This window comes from Camelus dromedarius, chromosome 27 (assembly GCF_036321535.1).
Source record: "Camelus dromedarius isolate mCamDro1 chromosome 27, mCamDro1.pat, whole genome shotgun sequence".
NCBI lineage: Eukaryota > Metazoa > Chordata > Mammalia > Artiodactyla > Camelidae > Camelus > Camelus dromedarius.
In genome coordinates, this window is record NC_087462.1 from 23790714 (window position 1) to 23812336 (window position 21623).

Below are 21623 nucleotides of genomic sequence, written 5' to 3' on the forward strand. Positions count from 1 at the left end.
AGTAACTGGAATTATGTACTGCTCAATTCACAATTCTGGGGCAGCACCCCTTTGAAGAACTCAGGTCCTTCATTTAGAAGTGGACAGTAATTTATGTTCACAACCCAGGTTATTAACAACCCAGGATTTCTTCTTTGGGTCTCTGAGCATTATCTCAGGGTCTATAAAAGTTTTATACAGCTGCAAAATTGGCTAATTATCAAGGTGGTTCACACTGCCAATCACTTGTGGGTGGAAGTGCAGTGCTTTTATAAAAACACTCACCCCCTGGGTGGGGAAAGGGAGGCTTAGGAAGAGGACAGGTCCTCTGTGCTGTTGCAGGAGCAGATGTCAGGTGATCTAAGCCCTAATTCCCTAAGGGCCCTTCAGACTCTATTTTCTATTTAGTCAGTGCTCACCAAGTCCCCTCCTGGATCCAAGAACAGCTCTCAGAGGCAATGACAGCAGTATTTTTCCAGTTCAGAGTCCTCAGGGAAGGACTCCCCTCTTTGGCTTCCACCAGAACAGCTCCACTTTTACTTATTTTAATAACTGATCTGATTTGTTCAAACAAAGTGGTTGGGAAAACAGCTCTTTCCATTTATGGGGCCTGGCTCTCTTCCGAGCTTGGAGACTCACCAGGGATGGCAGGAGGACTCCCGAGTGAGCTGCCCGGCATGGCCCCACTGGAGTGCGGGGAGTTCCAGAGGCCCGAGAGCTTATGTGCTGACAGGAACGAGCTGGGATCCCAGTCCCCTGAGTTCCCGTGGCAGGACGAGGATGAGGACGAGGACGATGAGGAGGAGGATGAAGAGGAATGAGAGTCACCTCCACAGGACTGTGATTTGCAGGATGTGTGTGACAAGGAGATCTGGGGAAGGGGGAAGAAAAAGGCTCATGGTAAAACAGCAAACATCAGAGCTGGCCCTCTGCTGCCTCAGCTTCCCCAGGAGCACCTCCTCCTCCACGACCGAACACTGTGGCCGAAGCACAAGTGCAGCTCCAGGTGCAAGTGCAAATGCGGGTCAGACCTCTGCCGGGAGGGGCTGTGGTGCTCCTGGCGAAGTGAAGTATGTGGATATGGGTGGGAGACACTGTGGTAGGGGCAGAGACCGCCGGTCAACTGTGGGCCTTTGGGGAGTCCTGAGAGCTGCCAAGGAGAGGAAGGATCTTAAAGTCAGGAGTCCTGAAGCTGAACTGTTTCTGGGTAAAAGAGGAGATGGAGGGGAATGAGAAACAAGGAGGCTGACCTCTGTGACTCAGGAGATGGCACTTGGCTCCCAGGCATCTCGGAGGCTTTCTAACGGAGGCACACTGCAGACCCTCAAACTGACCTTTGCCCTCCATGCCATTCTGGATGGCTTTTGAGTTGCCACAAAGCTGAAGGCAGCCTGGTCACGAGGAAGGGGCAGGATCTCGATCTACCAGTGCCCCCGAGCCGGCCCTCACACTGTGCACTCTCCTCGGGGGCTGGTGCTGCCTGAAGCCTCTCTTTTCTTCCCCTGAATTTGAACCTGAGCTGCTAATGCTGTGTGGATGCAGCCCAGCAGCCTCTTGGCGCCTGAGAGGACAGGGCAGGAACAGCGCAGCGGCCTGAGTTCTTTGGGCAGGCAGCGCTCCTGCATTCAGGGACCCCTTCTCAGCGGTTACCTACCGCCACTGCATGTTCTCGACCTGTCTGCCTTTCATCTTCCTCCATGCTCTTTCGGCAGCTCTGGCAGACCCACAGAGGCATCTCGCCTAGGAGATTCTTGACGAGCTTTGGCATGAAGTCAGGGGGCAGCTTCTCACCCTGCAACACCAGTCCGTTTTGGGAAGGGCCTTCTTCCCAGCCTTTGCGTTCCCGGTGACACAGCAGGCAGCAAGTCTGCACAGACTGGCTGGAGGTGGGGGGGACCTGTCCAACAGACAGAAACAGGGTTTCCCAGGAGGGGGAAGGCTCTGCTTAGAAATAATATTAATGATACTAATAATGTCACTTATTACGTGCCAGGCACTGGGTTAGGCACTTTATTTACCTAGTTTTAGTCCCTGTAACAGCTCTGCAAACTAGGTGTTATTATTCCAATCATTTTTTTTTTAAAGAAACAAATTTCAAGAAGTTAAGTAAGTTGCCCAAGGTTACATAGGGTTAGTGACTGGCTGAACTAGGATTTGAATCCTAGTGAGGCTGACTCCAAAGCTCATGCTCAAATGCCCTAATGCCCCAATGTCCCCAAAGCCTTAAGGTTAATGAGAAGATGGCCCTTCCTTCTCTGGCATATCGGGGAGAGGCCACAGTTCTTGGGCTGTCTGTGCAGTCCACAGATCAATTCCCACCTGAAAGGAAGACATGCTTTCAGTTAACGGAAGTTTGGGAGAACATGTGGGTTTCCTAAAGAGCTGCACAGATCCCAGCAGCGTTTTGGAGGAGCTGATCAAAGCGCGTCAACTTGCCAGAAAACCAAGCTGGAGTGTAAAGGAGACCCCAGTGCTTCTGAGAGGCAGTGAGGTGTGGTGGGAAGGACCTGGGCTTTGCAGGTCAGATGAATGTGCATTCTAATCCCTCTCTGACCACAAACCAGGTGGGTGACCTTGAGCGAGTTACTGAACTTCCCGAGCTCCGATTTCCTACCCACCTTGCAGAGCTGTTACGAGGACTGGAGCACAAACAGGGAAAGTGCCTAGCCCTGTGCGTGCCCACAGCACAGGCCCAATACACAGGAGTTATTACTTGAACTTTTTTTTACCTTCTAGAAAAAAACTGACCTAGAAATATAAGTCTATAGGTTTTCTATCACATCAAGGAGTACTGACTGGGGACTGGCTGTGTTTACGGACCTCAATTAATGGCTTGCCTATATTCTGCAACTTTATGGTCCCTCCTCACTAAGGTACTGTCATGTCACTTTCTTTGGCCAATGGGCTGGCAGCCCGTGTGCTGCCAGCATGAGCTCCAACAGTGTGCCTGCATTTCTACCTGCTTCCCTGCGTGGCTGGGCTTGCCCGCTCTCGCGCCTCTGCCCCGCCATGTGCGCATGACCAGGCTAGTTGCTGGAGGGATGTGAGAGAGGTGTGCAGACAACTGAGTCTTCCCAGCTGACTGGCCAGCAGATCATATACACAAGTGAGTCCACCTGAGATCAGCCAAGCTGGCCCCAATCAACAGAAACACCCAGTCAACCCAGAGACTCACGACAAATGGTAAGTGGTGCTGTTTTAAGCCACTAAGTTTTGGGTGGCTTGTTATACACGACAGTTTAACTGATATACCTTCCAAACTTACCCACCACTAGGTAACAGGTGTTTGCAGAGGCCTAAGCAAAGGAATAATAAGGGTATCATTTTCACTCCAACAATAAAATAAACGGCATCATGTTTTTCAAATAAAATCACCTTCTCACAATAAGTTGGCATCAGGGTATCCTTCAATCTGTAATACTACAATTACACTGACCTGGGTCTCTGGTTTCTAGAAAAAGAAGGCAACCAGACAGTAGTACCAGGAGCATACTGAAACATTTGGGGAAGTAAAAGGATCTTGGAAAAGAGTACCAGAGAGAGAAAGAAATCTTAACATGTGGAATTCACATGAGAGGCTGCCTAACGTCTGCCAGGGGGGACGTCTCCGTGAGCAAGGCAGCTACTTAAGGTCAGCTGCAAAGGGACACGGGCTTCTGGAGCCCACCGGCAGTGAGTATCTCATGGGAAGAGTGGAAGGCTGATGGAAGGATGGTGTTCAGAGAAGTTAAGGCAGAGGAGGCCTTTCTGAGATGTGTACCCAGGAAACTTCCCATAGCTACAAGGTGCCCAGCAACTCCAGGAGGAAGAGGTGAGGCCAACACCCAAGACCCTTTCCCTGTGAGAAACAGAGAGGTGACCGTATTTTTAAGGCAAACACTAGGACGTGTAATTTTACTAAAGTGGAGTGTCATTTCATTTGGGTGTTAGGTTCTACATTTATCACATGAGATGAAAATCTTATATTCTTGAAAAATTTTAATATGGCCTATAAAGTACAGTACATATGGTTCTGTAGGCATGACCAAGAATTCAAATGTATAATGTAAAGGACATGTATTATAAGTGTTTTCTATGTTTTCTTTTAGAAGTGAACACAGAATTCTTTTAAGTTAAATATGTGATCAGTGTGACTGTACTTAGTGCCAAAGCACCTGCAGGAGGTACTGCGGTGCACCAGAAAAGCAACACGGGCTTGGCATTAACCCTGGGCCCCCATCACTTACTGGCTGCGTGATGCTAGGCAAGTTCTACCCCCTGTCTCCTCATCTATAAGACAGGACTAAGTCCTAACATGTAGGGCTGGCTGTGAGCACTGTGAAAGCACTTATCCCAGTGCCAGGCACGTAATACATGGCTCAACATATGGCATTAATTATGAACAGGATGGGAGTAATGGGAGACAGTATTTAAAATCAAGACTAGGGCTGAAAATACAGAGTATACAGTCACTGTATTTTACAGGAATGCAAGTATCTCTCACATGCAATGAACTGAAGGTGACTTCTGGGCATCTCAATTTCTGTCCTTACTCCCGAAGTCATTCCTTAAGATCCCAAAATACTCCCTGTATTCTCCTACTCATCTCTTTGCTAAAGGGGATCCTCTGCCGAAAACTCCTTCCTTCCCACATTTACCAACAGAATAGATGGACAGGGCTTAAACAAAGCCCAACTCAGATCCAACCTCATCCATCCAAGCTTTCCTAGAGAGTCTCCTCTCCTCCTCACATCCTCATAGCACACCGTGTCTTGGTTCTAGCATTTGTGCCTTCCACTTAATTTATTAACCTGCATCTTCCATCCCTTCTGCTAGGTTGTGCTCCTAGGAGACAAGCACCAGGTCTGATTCGTGTCTGGATCCCTCACAGTGTATTAAGGGGCACAGGCTTAGCTGGGCACATAGTGGCTAAATCAGATTTGTTAAATGTCCCTATGGCAACATACAGATGGCAGGCAGTTTGGTGTGACACTGCTTGAAATTACTGTTTCCCACAGAAAAAGGCTATCTCCGCACCCTGAATCTCCACTTCAATGGTTCCAATCTCAAGTGCAGAAGAGTGGAAGACCGAATTCGTTGGGGATTACAATGAGGTGCCCCGTTCATGGAAATAATATGACTTTCCCTAGAGCCAAACTGGCACGCATAATAAATAAGATTAGCCATCAATGCAAGTGAGCATATAGGGCAGACTATCTTTCTAGCTAAAGGAAGAAACACAGGGCCTGGAAAGCTAATTAAGTACAAACTGAAGCAGGGATGATACCACCTACATTGCATAAGGTTATCCAGAGGATTAAGTGACATTACAGACACAAAGCGCTTAGCTCAAGGGATCCAGGCAGGAGGCACTCAGTCTACTACATAGGCCCGTTGGCTGGTCTGTTCTTAATAAGTCTACGCTGGAAACTAGCTTATCCACTGTCTTGAGTTTGGTATCTAGATTCTTACTTTCTTGGCCCGGGCAATTCTGGGGACCACCCTCAAACTGTCATAACCCTAAGCCACGATGCCTGCCCCTGGGTAAAACTCCCAGTGGAGCTGGGGCACTTTTCTCTCTGACATTTTCATCTACTTTAATTGCCAGAGGATAGTGAGAACCCCAAGCCCTGGAGATGTTATATATAGTCAAAAAGCTACCTCTGTTCTTTTAAATTTTTGCTTTGGCAGAGAGAACCTCTTGGTTCACAGTCCCCTTGGACTACAATCTCCTGCTATTTTCCAAATTCCTAACAATGATGACCTCTTATGCCCTGAAGTCAATTCAGGCTCTCAGCTAGCTGTTCTCAAGCTGTACTTTTAGCACCTGGAACAGTATTCCCACGTGAAGAACAGGATCAATAAATGTTTACTGAATGAATGAAAATTCCGACCATGTTTCTTCATCACAAAGGCTGAAGGAACTGATTTTTAAACCCAGCAACCCTGGGCAACAACTAACTATTCCTTCTTACCTCAGTTTACATCTCAGAGCCTCTCTAGATCTTGGTCTAGCCTTGGGAAAAGATGGGGAAAGAAAAAGGAAAGGTTCTAGGAGTTCTCTAGACTTCTGTTTCACTCTCTGAGCAAAACCAAAATCTCTGGACAATGTGGGGTTATTCACAAAGGGGATCCATGTTGTAACAGGCACATCCCGAGAGCAGTCAAGGATCCAGGTGAACACTAGACTGTGGCCACTCTCAGCCCAGGGGGCTGGCATGAGCAGCCATTAAAAGCAGTATCTGCTCCCTCACCTGACCAAGCCCAAGACTTTTCTGACTTCCCCTGAGAAACATGCCAGGGCATTCTAGTTTTTCCCGGAAAAAAAGAGAGAAAATTGGCAGACATTTTTTCAAAAAATGAACAAAATGAGCCTGTCACTTCAAGGAAAACAACTTTGTATTTGTGGCCAATGACAAAATTCAACTTTTAGGCGAAAATTAGAATTTTGGAAAACTTGTATCCACAATCATGAACTTGACAGCTTTCCAATATTTAAAGACTTTATGATGAAATTGGTGGTATTAACAAATATATCTTTTGATATTATAAAATGAAATGGGAAAACATTTGGAAGATCTACATAACTCAGTGAACCTATTTCCCAAATGATCAAAGCATGATGTTACAGAATCACGCTCTGGTAAAAACAAATCCACTCAAAACTGTTAGATGGGCCAACAGATTTTAATGTAAATGCATATAAAGGCTTTACTGATACGGTCTCAGACTCCATATTGCAAAGAAGAATATGAACAATCATCTGGAAAGGCTATCAAAATACTTCTGCCTTTTTCAACGACATATCTGAGTGAGGCCGGATTTTTTTAAACATACCTCAATCAAAACAATGTATTGCAAAAGACTGAATACTGAAACATACATGAGAATCCAAGATTCTTCTACTAAGGCAGACAAATTTGAAAAATAAAAACAGGACCATTCTAATTTTTTTGGAAAATAGTTATTTTTCATTTAAAAGTTGTTATTTATGTTAATGTGATAGGTTTAATATTGTTATTCTGAAATGAATTAGTAACTAAATATTTTTAAACTTTCTCAGCTTTAATACTTAATTTGGTAAATACCAGTAGTTTAACCAACAAAAGCTCTTTTGGGTCCTCAGCAATTTTTAGGAACGTAAAAGGGTCCCAAGAGCAAACACTCTGAGAGCTGCTGATGTAAAGCATCTGACAAGTGTCTGCCACCCAACAGGAGCACTACAATAGTGATTATTAACAACCATACAGAGTTCATGGCGTATCTGGATAGCTCTTTGGGGACATGAAATGAATTTTTCACCTCGGCCTTTCTGACCACAGTTTGGGGCTTGTGTGTCACCAGGCCAGTCGGCTGTCAGGGACTGTGCTTGAAGCTGGATCTAATTTCCAGAACCAGACTCGCTCGTGGATTCCTGTTACTCCCAAGAGTTTGAGAGTTTCTGTAGAGGAGTCCCCCAAGACACATGCTGTATCTAACCAGCAGCCCTGAAACAGTTTCCAAATTTTATTTGAAGTGGCCACGTGGAGCACTCTACTCTCAAGTCACCCAACTCAGAGAGCCTCCCTGTCACCAAGGCAGGCAGAGGACAACAGCTAAAATTCCCCTTCCGAAGCAGAGAAAATGATTACTCTCCAGCCTAGAAAGGCTCATCAGCCCAGCCATCACCACTCACTCTTCTCATTCAGCAGACATTCTCAGAGCCCCTACCTGGTGCCAACCATTGTGCTAGGTGCTGGGAAACATAAACAATATAGAGTTGCTGCCTTAAGAACACACAGTTCAACCAGAGAGGTTCATGCACGGGGCTGTCAGTGCTCCCAACTCCTAGGATGCCTCATATTCGATTTAAAGAATCAAGTAGGAACACAAATTAAAGTAATATATAATTATAATTAATACACAAAACAACATACAAGTTAAAAACAATCAACTAATCAGGACATTGGGCTTCTCTACTTAATACAAGCTTGTCATGTGCCTTCTTGCATACCTACCCAGGTTGAGGATCTCCTTTCTTTACCTCCTCTTTCCTACCCTGGTTTCTCTTTAATCTTTAGGCTCCTTTCTGGTTGAGCTCACTACCATGGGATCGTCTGGCCCCTGACAGTCATGACTCGGCCCCAGCTAACCTCTCCATACTGCATTTCAACACTAACACCCGAGAGCCACAGGTTCTGTTTACACTGTTCCTCAATACACCTTGCCCCTGCAAACCTCAGCACCTCAGCTCTACTCCTCAGCCAGTTCCTACTCATCCCCTATGTTCCTGGTCAAAGTTTAGTGAAGCTTTTGCTGGACCAGGCTAAGTAGAATTTTTAGTATAGCATCTATCACATTGTGCCACAGACATATATCCTCTGCCTACTCCCAAACCCCCATAGAATGGGAGCTCTTTGAGGGCAGGGAATGACCTCGGCCATTTAAGAGTGCCCAGGAATCTAGGCTTGGCTTGGGCCTGGCACACAGCAGGCATTCACTGAATAAATGAATGAATGCTTCAAGCCTATCTGGCTCATGTCTCAGCTGCTCTACACAAAGGACAGAAACTAAAACACAGCCCAAGCAGCCCCTTTCCCAACATGTCATGCTAAAGAGGCATGGCTGCCTCACTCCAGGACACTAACGGGAGGACCCAGTGCTAAGAATCTCAGGCCATTCTAATGCTGGCAATCAGAGGCGCAACCGATTCCTAGGGAGCTGGTATAACTGCACCTCGGTGACCTGGATCTTTCACCCAAACTCCCAAGCAGGCTGTTGGCTCAGATCCTTCCAGCTGTTTCACACCATAAAGCCAGTTTGTGGAGCATTCTCTCTGGTTGTACAAGCTGAGTCTCTCTGACCCCAGTGACCTTCTACCTGCCAAGGCTAGTTCATCCGCTGAACCTGCTTCCTTGGTGTAATCAGCCATGGGAAGGCCTAAGCTGCTGCTGATTTCCCTGCAACTTCAGGCAAACCCTATTACCGGCTACTCCGCAACCCCAGCAGACTTCTTATGGGTGGAAGAGTGTGAACTTTGGAGACAGACTGTTGTGAGTTCAAATCCCAATTCTGCCATTTTAGGTACAACCTTGGATTATTACTTAACTTCTTTGAGCCTCAATTTCCTCATTTATAAAATGAGAATAAAACCATACTTCACAGAGTTGTGAGGACAGAAGGAAATAAATTATGTAAAGTACCTGGCCTGGGCCTGGCACACAGTAGGTGCTCAATACCCGTTAGTTTCTTTCCTCTTCTGTCCTGGAAGAAATGACAGGGAAACTTACTAAGTGAGACTTGCCCAATCCAAAGTTATTAGTTGAAGCACAGGACAGAAGACTAGACAGGTAACCTTCAAGGCCTCTTTGAACCCCCCCAGACCACGTTCTCTGGCTCTAACTTCCTAATAAGAACCTTCAGTATTTCTGGGCCCTTCTTTCTGCTTTCATTTCCCTATACACATTCACTTCAGAACAGAGAGAAACCAGAAAGGGAGCTGGAGAGCTAGGAGCCTTGGGTAGGGAATAAAGGGGAGGGGGCCTATGGGACTGTGCCATGTCCATTCACCTAGAGTTTGAAGGAAGAGGGTGGGAACATGGGCACAGAACTGAAGGGTGTGAACATGGGGCCTTTCCCAGGACACAAGCATGCCTCTCCTCAGTCCTTTTCTGCCCTGCACATTCTGCCACGAAGAACCATTAACCATTCCTTCCCACAATATCCTTTCCTTTCCCCCAGTACATGAAGCACTCACATCTTCACTCATGCTGTTCCCTGCCTCCTCCTTTTAAGGCTCAGTTTGGGAGTCACAGTCTCCTAAGTCCACAAACAAAATGAACTGTGCTTTGCTCTGGGATGCCCTAACACTTTTTTCTCTACCGAACATATCTCTTGAATAGAACTTATCACATGTAGCCTGGTTGTTGAAATCTGTCTTCTCCACAACACTGTGAGCTTTTCAAGGGCAGGGCCTGTGTCCCATGATTCAATGCATCCCAGTCATTCAACAGAGGTGGTAGCATGTGTTTTGATACACAAAGAAAGATTAGCAGTTGGAGAATGTGGGCAACAAGTGGAGAACTGGGAAAAGTTCACTTTTTTTTTTTTAAACTAAGGCTATTTCTACTCCTGCTTATGGAAAAGCTCCCTCCTCCCCCGGAAGCCCCATTCTTTGAAGAATATCCTAGGCCTCCGCAAAGATCCCCATGGCACCCTTAATTTAGCAGTTCCCAGACCCAGCCACACATCAGAGTCACCCGGGGCAATCTGGTAACAATAGATTCCTGGGCTCCAGACCTAGAGACCAATTCTCTATGTCTGGGAGAGGGTCCAGCAAAGCACAGGGGGTCTGATGATGAGTTAGGCTAGGGGGAGGTGGAGGTAGAATCCAGCAATCACAGCTGCCTCTCCCACTGGGAATTGCTTCCTCCCATGCTGCCAGAGAGAATCTACTGAAGTACATCACATTCACTTTCCCACTTAAAAACTTTCATGGATTCCTCCTTGCCTACAGGAAAAAGCCCACATCTCTTGGTACGGTTTTCAGGAACGCTGCTAACCTCTCTAGCCAGACTTCACCACAATCCCGTGAGCTGGGCAGTTCTTGCCTCTGGGTCTCTGTCTATGTTGCTCGCTTTGTTTAGACACTTTTTCTCACCTTCTCTGGACGAACTTCTACTTGACCTTGAAGCCTCAGCTCTGAGAAGCCTTTTCTAGGCTATGATGTCTGTGCTTCCTCAGAATAAATCATCTATAATAATCATAGCTACCACTTGTGCCCAGTGCTTGAAATGTAGTACCCGATGAACCCTAACGTGAGCCAGTCATCACTGTCATTTTATACATGAAAAAGCAAACCAAGAGGCTGAAACACTTCTAAAGGCCACGTACTAGGACCTAGGATTTGAATCTTAACTCAGGGAAAGTAGTGCTCTTCTAGCCTAATTGCAATTATTATATATGTGTTCTATGGACCATGAGCCCCTGTGGGCAGGGACCATGACTGATTCACTTTTGCATTCTCCGCTAGTCCAGGGCCTGGCACAGATCGGGTGTCCAACAGAGTTGTAAAACAAATGCACACCAGATCAGGTGAGGGGAAGACTGGACATGGTGTGTGTACAATGGACCTGAATGAATGACTGTCAGCCTGACCTCGCAGTGGGGGCAGAGAGGAACAAGGTGGTAGAAATCTAACATTTCTTTTATTATAATTTAGTTTAACTGCCATTCATTGAACACGTAAGGACCATGCACAATGAATACCCCAGAAGTGAATTAAAACAGAGCCCATGGTCTCAAAAATTCTAGATTTAGTAGGTGTTAGGATCTTAACAGTACATCTGATATTAAATATTAAGCTTATAGCTCTGGGATGTTTTAAGGAAAATAAATTTTAAAAATCTTAGCAGGTAAGCCTTCATCTTCAAAGGCCTTCCAGCATTTCTGCATAGTGAATCTCTATTTTCTTACAAAGAAGAAATCAGAGGTGACAGGGGTCTCTTCGCAGTATCATTTCCTTCTACCTGCAATGAAGTGGCCAGCCTGGGTGGGCAGTGATTTGCAGGGAGAAGTCTCAGGGTATAGGGATCATCTCATTCATTTGTGCGCCCTGAATAAAGGCCTTGGCACAGAGGTCATAATGCTTGCTGAGTAGATCAAACATAATGAGATGATTTTAGCAAAGATACTGATCATCTGCTTCAGTCCCTTGAGGGAGCAGGTTTAACTCTGAGCAGTGCAGGAGCCAGGTCTCTAGAGCTCCTTTAAAGTAGGCTGGGCAAAATCCCAGGGGATGCTGTAGAGTGACGGGAAGAGCAGGATGAGCTCAACCCCCACCAACTGCTGATCTACAGTCTACCAGGTCTCCTGGGGGTTTGCTGTGTGTGCACCTGGATTACAAGCCGAATGATCCAAGGGAACTAAAGACAGCCAGCAGAGCTGGCAGGTGAGAACACTCAGGCGTTGCATGGCCGAACAGAGCAGCTCCTGCCACACACCACGTCTGACTCCTGCTCTCCGGAGGAGCACTAGGTGCTATGTGGGTTGCTCCACACTCTCTTGTGAAGTTGCTGAAGAGGCTCAGAAAGGGGAAGAAACATGCCCAGAGTCACAAAGCAAGGAGACTGAGTGTAAAGCCCACTCCAAGTCTGTAACATTAAATATTATGTCTCACTGCCTCCTTCAACTGCTTTGTAAGGTTTTTCTTTCTCTTTGCTAATAAGACAGTAACTGTTTTAGTCTTCTTGTGAAGTACATGAGGATTTGGGTTCTTAGTGAACATATCAAAGTAGTTCAGTGACCTAAACAATTAGAAGGACTTTTGGGATCCCAACTAAGCTAAGGTCCTGCTTTTAAATGTGTATAGGTTATGGAAATGAGCAAAGGGGACTGGACGGAATCAGAGTGGCCTATGAACCTTAGAGGAAGCAATGCTCTTCTAGTCTTACTGCAATTATTATTTACAAGTTCTCTAGATTGTAAGCCCCTTGTGAAAAGGGACCACGTCCGATTCACTTCTGCACCCCTACCTAGCCCAGGGCCTGGCACAGAGCAGGTATCCTTTGTACGCTAACGGGGGCAGACTACTCAGAGACCACAGATTACTGCCTCATGGAAACGTGGCACCAGATTTTTAGTTTTAAGAGATGACACAAAGCCACTCTTGTGGGAAACCTTTGACTTAAAAAATACTGGCTCAAATCAAAACAAAAACAGAAACAAAATAACGTGTGACTTAGGGCATTAGAACTTGTGTATGGACTTAAAGTGGTCCTATTTGGGTCTCTGGCTTCAGTTTGGCATGTGACACTGAACTTCACCTTACTTACCCACTTAAGACAGGGTTGTAAGTGGTGGCGGGAGCCAGAGGTCCTCACCAAAGGCATGCCTGCGGGCACAGCAATGACTGATCCTAATTCTTTCGGCGAGTGCTTTTCACCGAGGCACAAAAGCCTGTTTCTGGCATCCAGAACCCCCTTCCCCAGCAAAAATGGGGTACGATCAGAAGAGTCTGTCAGTTTGTTTCATCTATCGTGGCTATAGTAAAAATATGTCTTGTGGTATTCCCCACAGTACACAAGAACGTCCTTCTTTGTTGTTGTTGTTAGGGGGTGGTTTATAGTGGGAGTTATTTGGGCAAATGTTTAGTTGCTCTGAGTTCCTGTTCTTTCATTTTAAAAAAGAGGTAACAGTATTTATATCCTTCAGTTCATTCACTAAAATCTTTTAACCACTAGGCATAGGGTACAATGGTGACTGACTGGTTCCTGCAGCCTCAAGAGTTTGCATAGCAAAAGCAGACCTATAATTACAGTAATAGTTAACTCATATTTATGCAAAATGCTGAGAATACAGGGTGGTGGGAAGGTATGTAAAGTGCCTAGCATGAATAAATGAATGAATTGGCTGGTCAAGCAGCAGAGTAGGTAAGGACACAGTAAGAACCTTCCATGTTAATGAAGCTTATAGCTCCAGGGAAGTTGCATCCTAAATAAAAACTAAGTGGTTAAGTCACCAGCCAAACTTTCTGGCCATGACACTACAGGCTGGCTAAGTGGCAGGGACCCTAAAGCACTGTATGGTCTGAGTGGGAAAGAGAGAAGATAACAGCTCCCCGGCTCTTCCTTCCCCCACTCTTCCCTTTGGAGAACAGCACTCCCAGTGGGGCCCAGAGCAGGAAAAGAGAAGGCTAGAGGGGGAAGGAGCTTTTGAGTTGGAAGTCAGACCAAGCAAGGGAGGAATCCAGCCTGAGGAGTCAAACCCTCCGGAGCCAGATTCAGCCTAGGGTAGGAGGTAGGGGTGAAGGTGGGGCTCTGACACTCAATAAGTGGTGACATCTTTATTAATTAAAAATCTTGTGCTCTGAGACACAAAGGAGACCAGTATCCAAACTGGGTTACAATAAGCACAGGTTCTCAACGAATTCATTCTCTCATTCACCTAGTTATTCCTACTCTGTGTCAGCAAGGCCCAGGGCTAGGCTTGGAGGACCAGAGAGAGATGGCATAATGTGTGCCCCTGTGGAGTTCCCAGTTCAGTGCAGGGAACAGACACATCAACAGAATGTCTCATCGCAGAACGGGGAGTGGTACCGGAGGGGAGCACAGGGGACTATGGGCACAGAGGGGGCACCTCACACAACTGGGGAGGTCAGGGAAGGCTTTCTGGGAATGGAACCCCAAACAGCATCCCCACTCACATGCACAATTCCAGAGATTCTACTAGAAGGCTGTCAAGAGCCATGCCTTCTGGCTGCACCAGCCTCCCAGAGTCCCCTGCTGCCCGATGCAGTGTCTGCAGAGCCAAACGCATCTTCCGCCACGCCTCATCCTCATCCGGCGCTGCATCCGACCCTCCAAGACTCCTGCAGGAGCCTGCCTTCTTTGGCAGGCTCAGCCAAAAAACCAACTCAAAACTCTTTCGTCAGAGCAAGCTTAGGGCGAGCCACCCAGCCCCAGGTGCCACAACCCTCCCAGAGCAACTGTGGCTCATGCCACCCGGGCTTGGCAGTGAACACTGGCAGGGTACCTCCTATTATCTCCTCTGCTCAAAAGAAAGTGACCTTCTTCCAGGTGGCAAGCTGGAAGCTTTGGAGAGTCCTCCTACTGCTCACTCTCAGCAGGATTCGCCAAACCCAGGGATCTGAGGGTCTGGGTGGGCTGCCTTGTGGATCGGGGATATAGAGGGGAGAAAGAGCAGGCTTCACTGGGTTTCCACCTCAGTGCAGCAGCCCCACTAAAGTCTTCTGGGCAGCCTGGCTGTCTCCTGCAACTGCTCTGCTGGGCAAGGAGAGGAGGGAGGCCCCGGGAGACATATGCTGGGGGCACAGCTGCTAAAGGGGCAGCGAGGGGAAGGGGTGGAGCCGCTCCCAGGGGGGAGACCGAAGAGGCTGCAGCCTTCCAGGCCCCAGAGCCCCGAGGTGGCCCGTGGGTGGGTGGGGGAGCAGGTGGGCCCAGGGGAGGTGAAGGGCACAGAGCTGAGCTGTGGCCTCAAGATCGGAGCGAGGTCCCAGTGTGGGCGTGCGACCAGAACGTTTCCCGGAGGCGGTGGGAGAAAGCAGGCAGCCTGGTCTCAGGGGGACAGGATGTGCCGTGCCTCGGCTTGGGACAGAAGGGTCCAGGCTCCCCTCACGCCTTGGGGGAGAAAGGCTCAGCCCTGGCCCTGGGGGGGATACGGCTCTGGCCCCAGCCGGGGGAGGACGGTCCATCCCCAAGCGCGTCCCGGCCGCGCTCCGGGGAGGTGAAAGCGCCCGAGCAGCCGGACTCGCCTCGCTCGCTCCTACCTGGGGGACGGGTGCCAGCTTGGGCTCGTCCTCCTCCCTGGGGCCGGCGCGGTCAGGCTCCGCCAGCGCCTCTGGGGGCCCTGCACCCGCTCCCGCTTCCAGGCTCGGCGGCGGCGGGGGCTCCGGCGCCAGGGGCTTCTGCGGCCCCGCAGCCCGCGCCCGCTCGCGCCGGCCCGCGCCGCCGCTCGGCCTGCTCCGCCTCCGAGTCATGCTGCCGCTCGCGCCGCTCCCTCGCTCCACTCGCGCCGCTGCCGCCGCCGCCGCCGCCGCCGCCGCCGCCGCCGCCGCCGCTCCCCTCACAGGACAACAGCCAATATGGCGGCGCCCGGCTCTCCCTCCACCGCTGCCAGCAGGTCAGAGGGCACGCGGAGTCCGCGCCGCCGCACTAGCCCCCGAGGCTACCTGCGCCATTTTGAGTAAGGTCACCACCCGGAGTTCCGTGGGAGAGTGAACGTGGTGAGGAAACGCCCTCCCCATCCTGGGATCGAAGGGGTGAGACCTGCTCCAGGAGAGGGTGTACGCGGTGGCAACCGTGCTGCACGGCGCTGGGCACTTAATAACGGGCTGTTATGTGGATGAGTGAATTAATTAGTAATTTCTATGGTGCTACGCTACTTTCACAATCATTACCTGACTCCTCGCACCCACATGGCGTGGCAGGCACCATAGTTACCATTTTGCGGCGGAGAAGACTGAGGCTACAAAAGGCGAAATGGTTGCTCAACATCATCCAGCCAGAACTCATGGGCTTTTGGACAGACTGAGCTGAAAGGGACGGAGGGGCTGTCTAGGTCTTTATTTTCAATGTGCGGTCCACGGGGAGTCCAGCGTTTGGTGGTTGTGACAGCAAAACTCAGACCTGACTCCTCCCTCAGTCTGGTGGGGAAAGTGGACACTTAAATACGCAATTACAAGTGTGATAAAGATAAGATGACTTAGGCACGTAACGGGTCAGTGTTTCTCAGAAGGTGGTATGTACGTGAGATTTTGAGTGGTACACAAAGGAACTTTAAAAAGTGTAATGATTATGCATGTAATTGTTAAAAATGGGATATTTTTCTTTCCCTTCTTTTTTTGAATATATAAGACATGCACGTAGTATAAATTTTTAAAAATAGTTTTGAGTGTAGTCTGTGTCATGCCAGGGCCAGTGGTACCCTGAAACCATATGGAGGTTATGTGTAGAGGTGCTGTCGATCCATCCACAGGGGCAGAATTCTGACATTGGCCTAACCCAGGGATCAAGGGTTGTTTTGAGAGGAAGGGCTAAATGGAAGGCCCTGAAGCTCTCCCTAACTGCCAACAAGGTAAATGAAAAAATACTTCATCTTATCACAGGAATCATCATCAAAGATTTGGGTGGTGATTCAGGGTAATGCCCACTATATCAACATTACCTCTTCAGTTTGGCCAGAATAGAAGATAGATTATATTTTTTTCCCCATTTATTTATTTTTATTGTGGTAAAATATGCATAACAGGAAACTTACTGTCTTAACAATTTCTAAGTGTACAGTTCAGTGGTATTAAGTACATTCATATTGTTGAGCAACCATCACCACCATGCATCTTCAGAACTCTTTTCTTCTTGCAAAACTGACACTCTGTACTCGTTAAGTAATTAACTCCCCATTCTCCTGTCCTTCCAGCCCCTGGCAATCACCATTCTACTTAAAAAAAAAAAAGCTCCTCCTTTTCCCTGTACCAGCCTCTGGTAACCACTATTCTACTCTCTGTTACTATGAGTTCAGCTTTTTTAAAAGAAATAGTCCATATAAAAGTGAGATCTTGCAATATTTGTCTTTTTGTGACTGGCTTGTTTCACTTAAAATGTCCTCCAGTTTCATCTGGCAGGATTTCTTTTATTTATTTATTTATTTATGTATTTATTTATTTAGGGGGGGAGATAATTAGGTTTACTTATTTATTTTATTGATGGAGGTAGTGGGGATTGAACCTAGGACCTTGTGCATGCTAGACATGTACTCTACCACTGAACTGTACCCTCCCCCCGGACTTCTTTCTTTTTTAAGGCTGAATAATATTCTTTAATATTTATGTTTTATATATGTACTTTATATATATTCCCATATACATTTTATATATATTCATGTATTTCTTTATATATGTGCCTATATTCAGTTATCTGTCTATTTAGGTATTTATATCACACTTCTTTTTTTCCGTTCATACATTAACGGAAAAGACAGAAGGCCTTAAAGAATGATGGAGCAGGAAAAAAAAAAAGAATGACAAAGCATTAGGATAAACTCACTATGCTAGGGAACCCACCTGCAGGTACTTTTTCAGAGCGGTTGTTCTCGGAGCAGATAGGTGTAATTGCTGGCCCACAATTATAGGTCTGGTCGGTGCTCTTTCTTCTATACCAAACTTCGGGAACAGTTTGTGTTTCTCTAGCAGGGGTACAGTAAACCTTTACTGTCTTGCTTCAGGGGTGTGTCACTCTAGAGACACACTCAGTTTACAGAATTTTTGACCAAATCAGCATTCCAGTGGACATCAGGCTAATCTGCTGTGACACTGATGACAATATGCAGATGGACCTTGAGAACAGGAAGTAGCAGATACTCTAGATGATTTGGTAAGCACGATGTGTGTGCCAGAGGGCAGATAATAAATCCCACAAATACATAGGGGCCTGTCTACTTAGTGAACTATCTAGGGGTCTGGGGTGTGTAGAGATATTCCACACCAAGTAAAGGACAAGCTGCTGGACATCGCAGTCCCGGCCACTGAGAAAGGGCTGCAGGCCACTGTGGAAAACAGTCTGGAGATTCCTCAAAAGACTAGGAATAGACTTACCATATGACCCAGTCATCCCACTCCTGGGCACATAACCCTACTTCAAAAAGACACCTGCACCCCAATGTTCATAGCAGCACTATTTGCAATAGCCAAGACATGGAAGCAACCTAAATGTCCATCAACAGATGACTGGATAAAGAAGATGTGGTATATTTATACAATGGAATTCTATTTAGCCATAAAAATGACAACATAACACCATCTGCAGCAACATGGATGTCCTTGGAGAATGTCATTCTAAGTGAAGTAAGCCAGAAAGACAAAGAAAAATACCATATGAGATTGCTCATATGTGGAATCTAAAGAAAAAAAAAAGAACATAAATACAAAACAGAAACAGACTCATAGACATAGAATACAAACTTGTGGCTGCCAGGGGGTAGGGGGTGGGAAGGGACAGACTGGGACTTTGAAATTTGTAGATACTGACAGGCATATATAGACTAGATAAACAAGATTATACTGTATAGCACAGAGAAATAAATACAAGATCTTGTGGTAGCTCACAGCGAAAAAAAATGTGACAATGAAGATATGTATGTTCATGTATAACTGACAAATTGTGCTCTACACTGGAATTTGACACAACATTGTAAAATGACTATAACTCAATAAAAAAAGTTAATAAAAAAAAAGAAAGGGCTGCATGCTTTCTGGGCTTCCTCAGGCTTGGGTATACAGTATACTGTATTTAGGTACATTATTTTTACCTACTGCTGGGTCACTTGAAAGCTATCAACTTCGAGGGGAACCACACGAGGAGAAGGATTTCTTCCCGGATCAGGCTGCCGAGTGGGTAGTTCCGCGTTTGGCTTTGCTATTCAGATATTGGATTTTGGAGCAAAGTTATGACCTCTCTCAGCAAACTGTTGATTTTCCTTCTGAGAAACAGTTCCTGGCTTGCATCAGGGGTCTGGTGAAATTGGATGCCCGACCGTGGCGTAGCAGGTGACTGTAACTTGAGCTACTGCGTTATCTGATCTCCCCAGCCCCAGAATTAGGGGTGGCCAGCAGCACTCCATCACGAAGAGGAAGTGACGCAGATGGCCTGGTCCAGCGAGCCCGGAAGGCACAGGTAGGCTGCCTGAGCAGGTTGTTTACATTCCTCTCCTGCTACTGATGGTCATGGTCTTGGGGAGAGTTGTTTATGGTGAGTTGACTGAGGAGGAAAAATCTAAAGCCCTGTAGAGACGCTGCTAGCTCCAGTGAGAAGCAGATTGCTGGAGTCTTCCAGTCTTCCTTCAAGAAGGCCTGAGGGACCTAGAAACGGGGAGCATGCCCAGAGGCCCTGAAGGAATGATACTCTGATTCCTGGGCGTTAGCTCATGGTGTCATCTGTTGGTCAGGGACTTGGAAGGAAACAGTCTGAAGGCTTAGTGACAGGAAGTTTTGAGGAAGATAAATGTAGATAGACTGCCCAGAATGGCTTCAGAGCATAAGATTATTTGTGTCCAAGACGAAGACTCACCCAAAGGGTCTCGATGCAGAAGAATGTCTTACAAGCCCGTGGGCAGTGTGGGTCCTTCTGTGGCTAGCAGGCAGTCTCCTTCCCTAGCCATCCCAGAACTTGCTCGATGGGTTTATGAGAAAACCAGCCCAGGCTTACGGACAGCCCCTTCCCACGGCTGGCTGACTCCCAGGGCTCAGCTCAGTTTTTGAGCCTCAGGGAACACGCCTGAGCCCCAGAGGGAACCTAACTTTGAGGCAGCCAGGCAGCTCTCTTCTGGCAGCGGGCTGACACTGGACTCTGTATTAGTCAGGGTGGGGTAAGTGCTGTAACAAACGACCCTAACACTTCAGGGGTTTAATACCTTAATCGTTTAGTTCTTGTTCATGTCACAACCCGATGCCGGACAAAGGGCATCCATGTAGTCGTCCAGGGATCTGGTCCCCCTCTCTCTTGCGGCTCTGTCCTCATCTGGGTTCTCCCCATCCAATGACAGGTTAGGAAAGAAGAGAGCGCGAGGGGTGCGTGGGATGTTTTCATGAGCAATACCCAGAAATGACTATACATCACTCTCACTCATATTCCGTTGGGGAGATTTCAGACACATTCTCCACCTGCCTGTAATCTTTCCCTCCTACTCCTTCCCTTCTCCCCAGGCAACCACTGATCGGCTTTTCGTCTCTGTGAATGTTTTGCATTTTCATACAGTTTTCACTCTGTTTTGCCTAACTTCTTCCCCTCAGCATCACTCTTTTGCAGTTCATCCGTGCTGTCCTCTGTCTCCACAGTCCATTTTTCTCTGTGCTGAGTGGTATTCCATTGGATGGAAGTCCCACAGTTTGTTTATCCATCTAACACAGACCAGAAGTCGTGACAAACGTTTCCCATACATGAAATTAACTTACTATGCTGCTCTGAGAACTGGAAGAAAATATTTTTAAAGCAAGTATGCAAGGTACTAAAATCACATCTTTTGCAACTGTTTAAATTTATATATCAATTTTACATGCTAACTTAAAAATGTGTGCGAGCAGGGCCAGCTTCATGGATGCACAACTGGAGAGTTTTTCTCATTTTTCTCATCTTTTCTATCCCTTTTCTTTGCCCTCCTTCTTGGGAGAGTTTCTCAAATTATCTTCCAACTTTCACTTTGCATATTTTCCATTTATGCTCTCAGTTTTTGAATTTCCAAGAGTTTTTGTTTTCTTCTGAATCTTCCTCCCTCCCTTCCTTTCTTCTATCCTTCTTTCCTTCCTTCTTTCTTTTTTAAAAATAGCATTCTATTATTATTTTAAGGATATATATATTTTGAAGATTTCAAAGAGAGTTTTAAAAATCTTACTCAATTAAAAATTTTACATACAGAAGTATTCACTTTTTTGGTGCATAATTTGAAGAGTTTTAACACATGCATAACATGTTCTTCTCCCAGTGTAATGTCTACTCTCTTCAGGTTGCTTTTTTTCTCTTGTTTTAATGTGTTCAACATTTTCATCAGATGTCCAGCGATTCCTGGCTCCCTGCTCGTGATTAAGAATGGGGACTAAGAGGTTAACTGGGGACTTTGAAAACATGGTGAGCCTTGTCAGCTGGGGGCTTCACAGTGGGTGATGATGTGGACCATTTGCTGGGGGTCAGATTCCCCAGTAAAGAGCCCACTAGTCTCCCGCCTTCAGCATTTAGTGTGGTTTTGGTATCGCCACCCTGTGTTATTTCTTTAAATATATCCTTACTACTTATTAGCTTAAGATGGTATCTAGTTATTCTTCTGCTGAGAAAGATGAGAAAATCAGCTTACTTTTACTATCAGCCACCACTTCTGCCTCTCTCCTTTTCTGACTTTACTGAAGACAGTTTCTTTGACTGTTTCTATGTTCCTTTTCTGGAACCAAAATCGCTGCTTGTTTTTGGCTCAGTTGTACATTTAAATGCATTCAGTACTCACCACTGACTTTGCTGCTGTCACGGCTAGTTTTTCTGTTTGTCTTTGGCTGAAAATTGTCTTCTAGGACAGTGCTTCTCCAACTTTTATGTTCCTAAGAGTCATCTTGTCAAACTGCTGCTTCTGGTTCAGTAGGTCTGGGACAGGGTCTGAAAGTCTGCGTGTCTGAGGGCATCTCCCAGGTG

The 21623-nt window shown here is 46.8% G+C and overlaps 1 protein-coding gene across 14 annotated transcripts in view; it reads right to left on the reverse strand.

The window, feature by feature from the left end:
* Positions 1-15531, reverse strand: part of FAM193B (family with sequence similarity 193 member B) — a 30479-nt gene extending 14948 nt beyond the window's left edge. For 2 of the 14 annotated variants that reach the window (XM_031437906.2, XM_031437902.2), the window contains exons 1-3: positions 15224-15460; positions 1634-1876; positions 619-850 (exon numbers count right to left, since the gene is read on the reverse strand). In XM_031437906.2, coding sequence (XP_031293766.2) covers positions 619-850; positions 1634-1876; positions 15224-15433 — 685 coding nt within the window. In that variant the 5' untranslated portion in view covers positions 15434-15460. Of the gene's footprint in view, positions 1-618; positions 851-1010; positions 1130-1229; positions 1541-1633; positions 1877-9140; positions 9202-14140; positions 14605-15223 lie in introns of those variants that run through there. The other 12 variants (XM_064480136.1, XM_031437905.2, XM_064480138.1 and 9 more) reach the window with 11 other exon arrangements.
* Positions 15532-21623: the final 6092 nt, after the last annotated feature.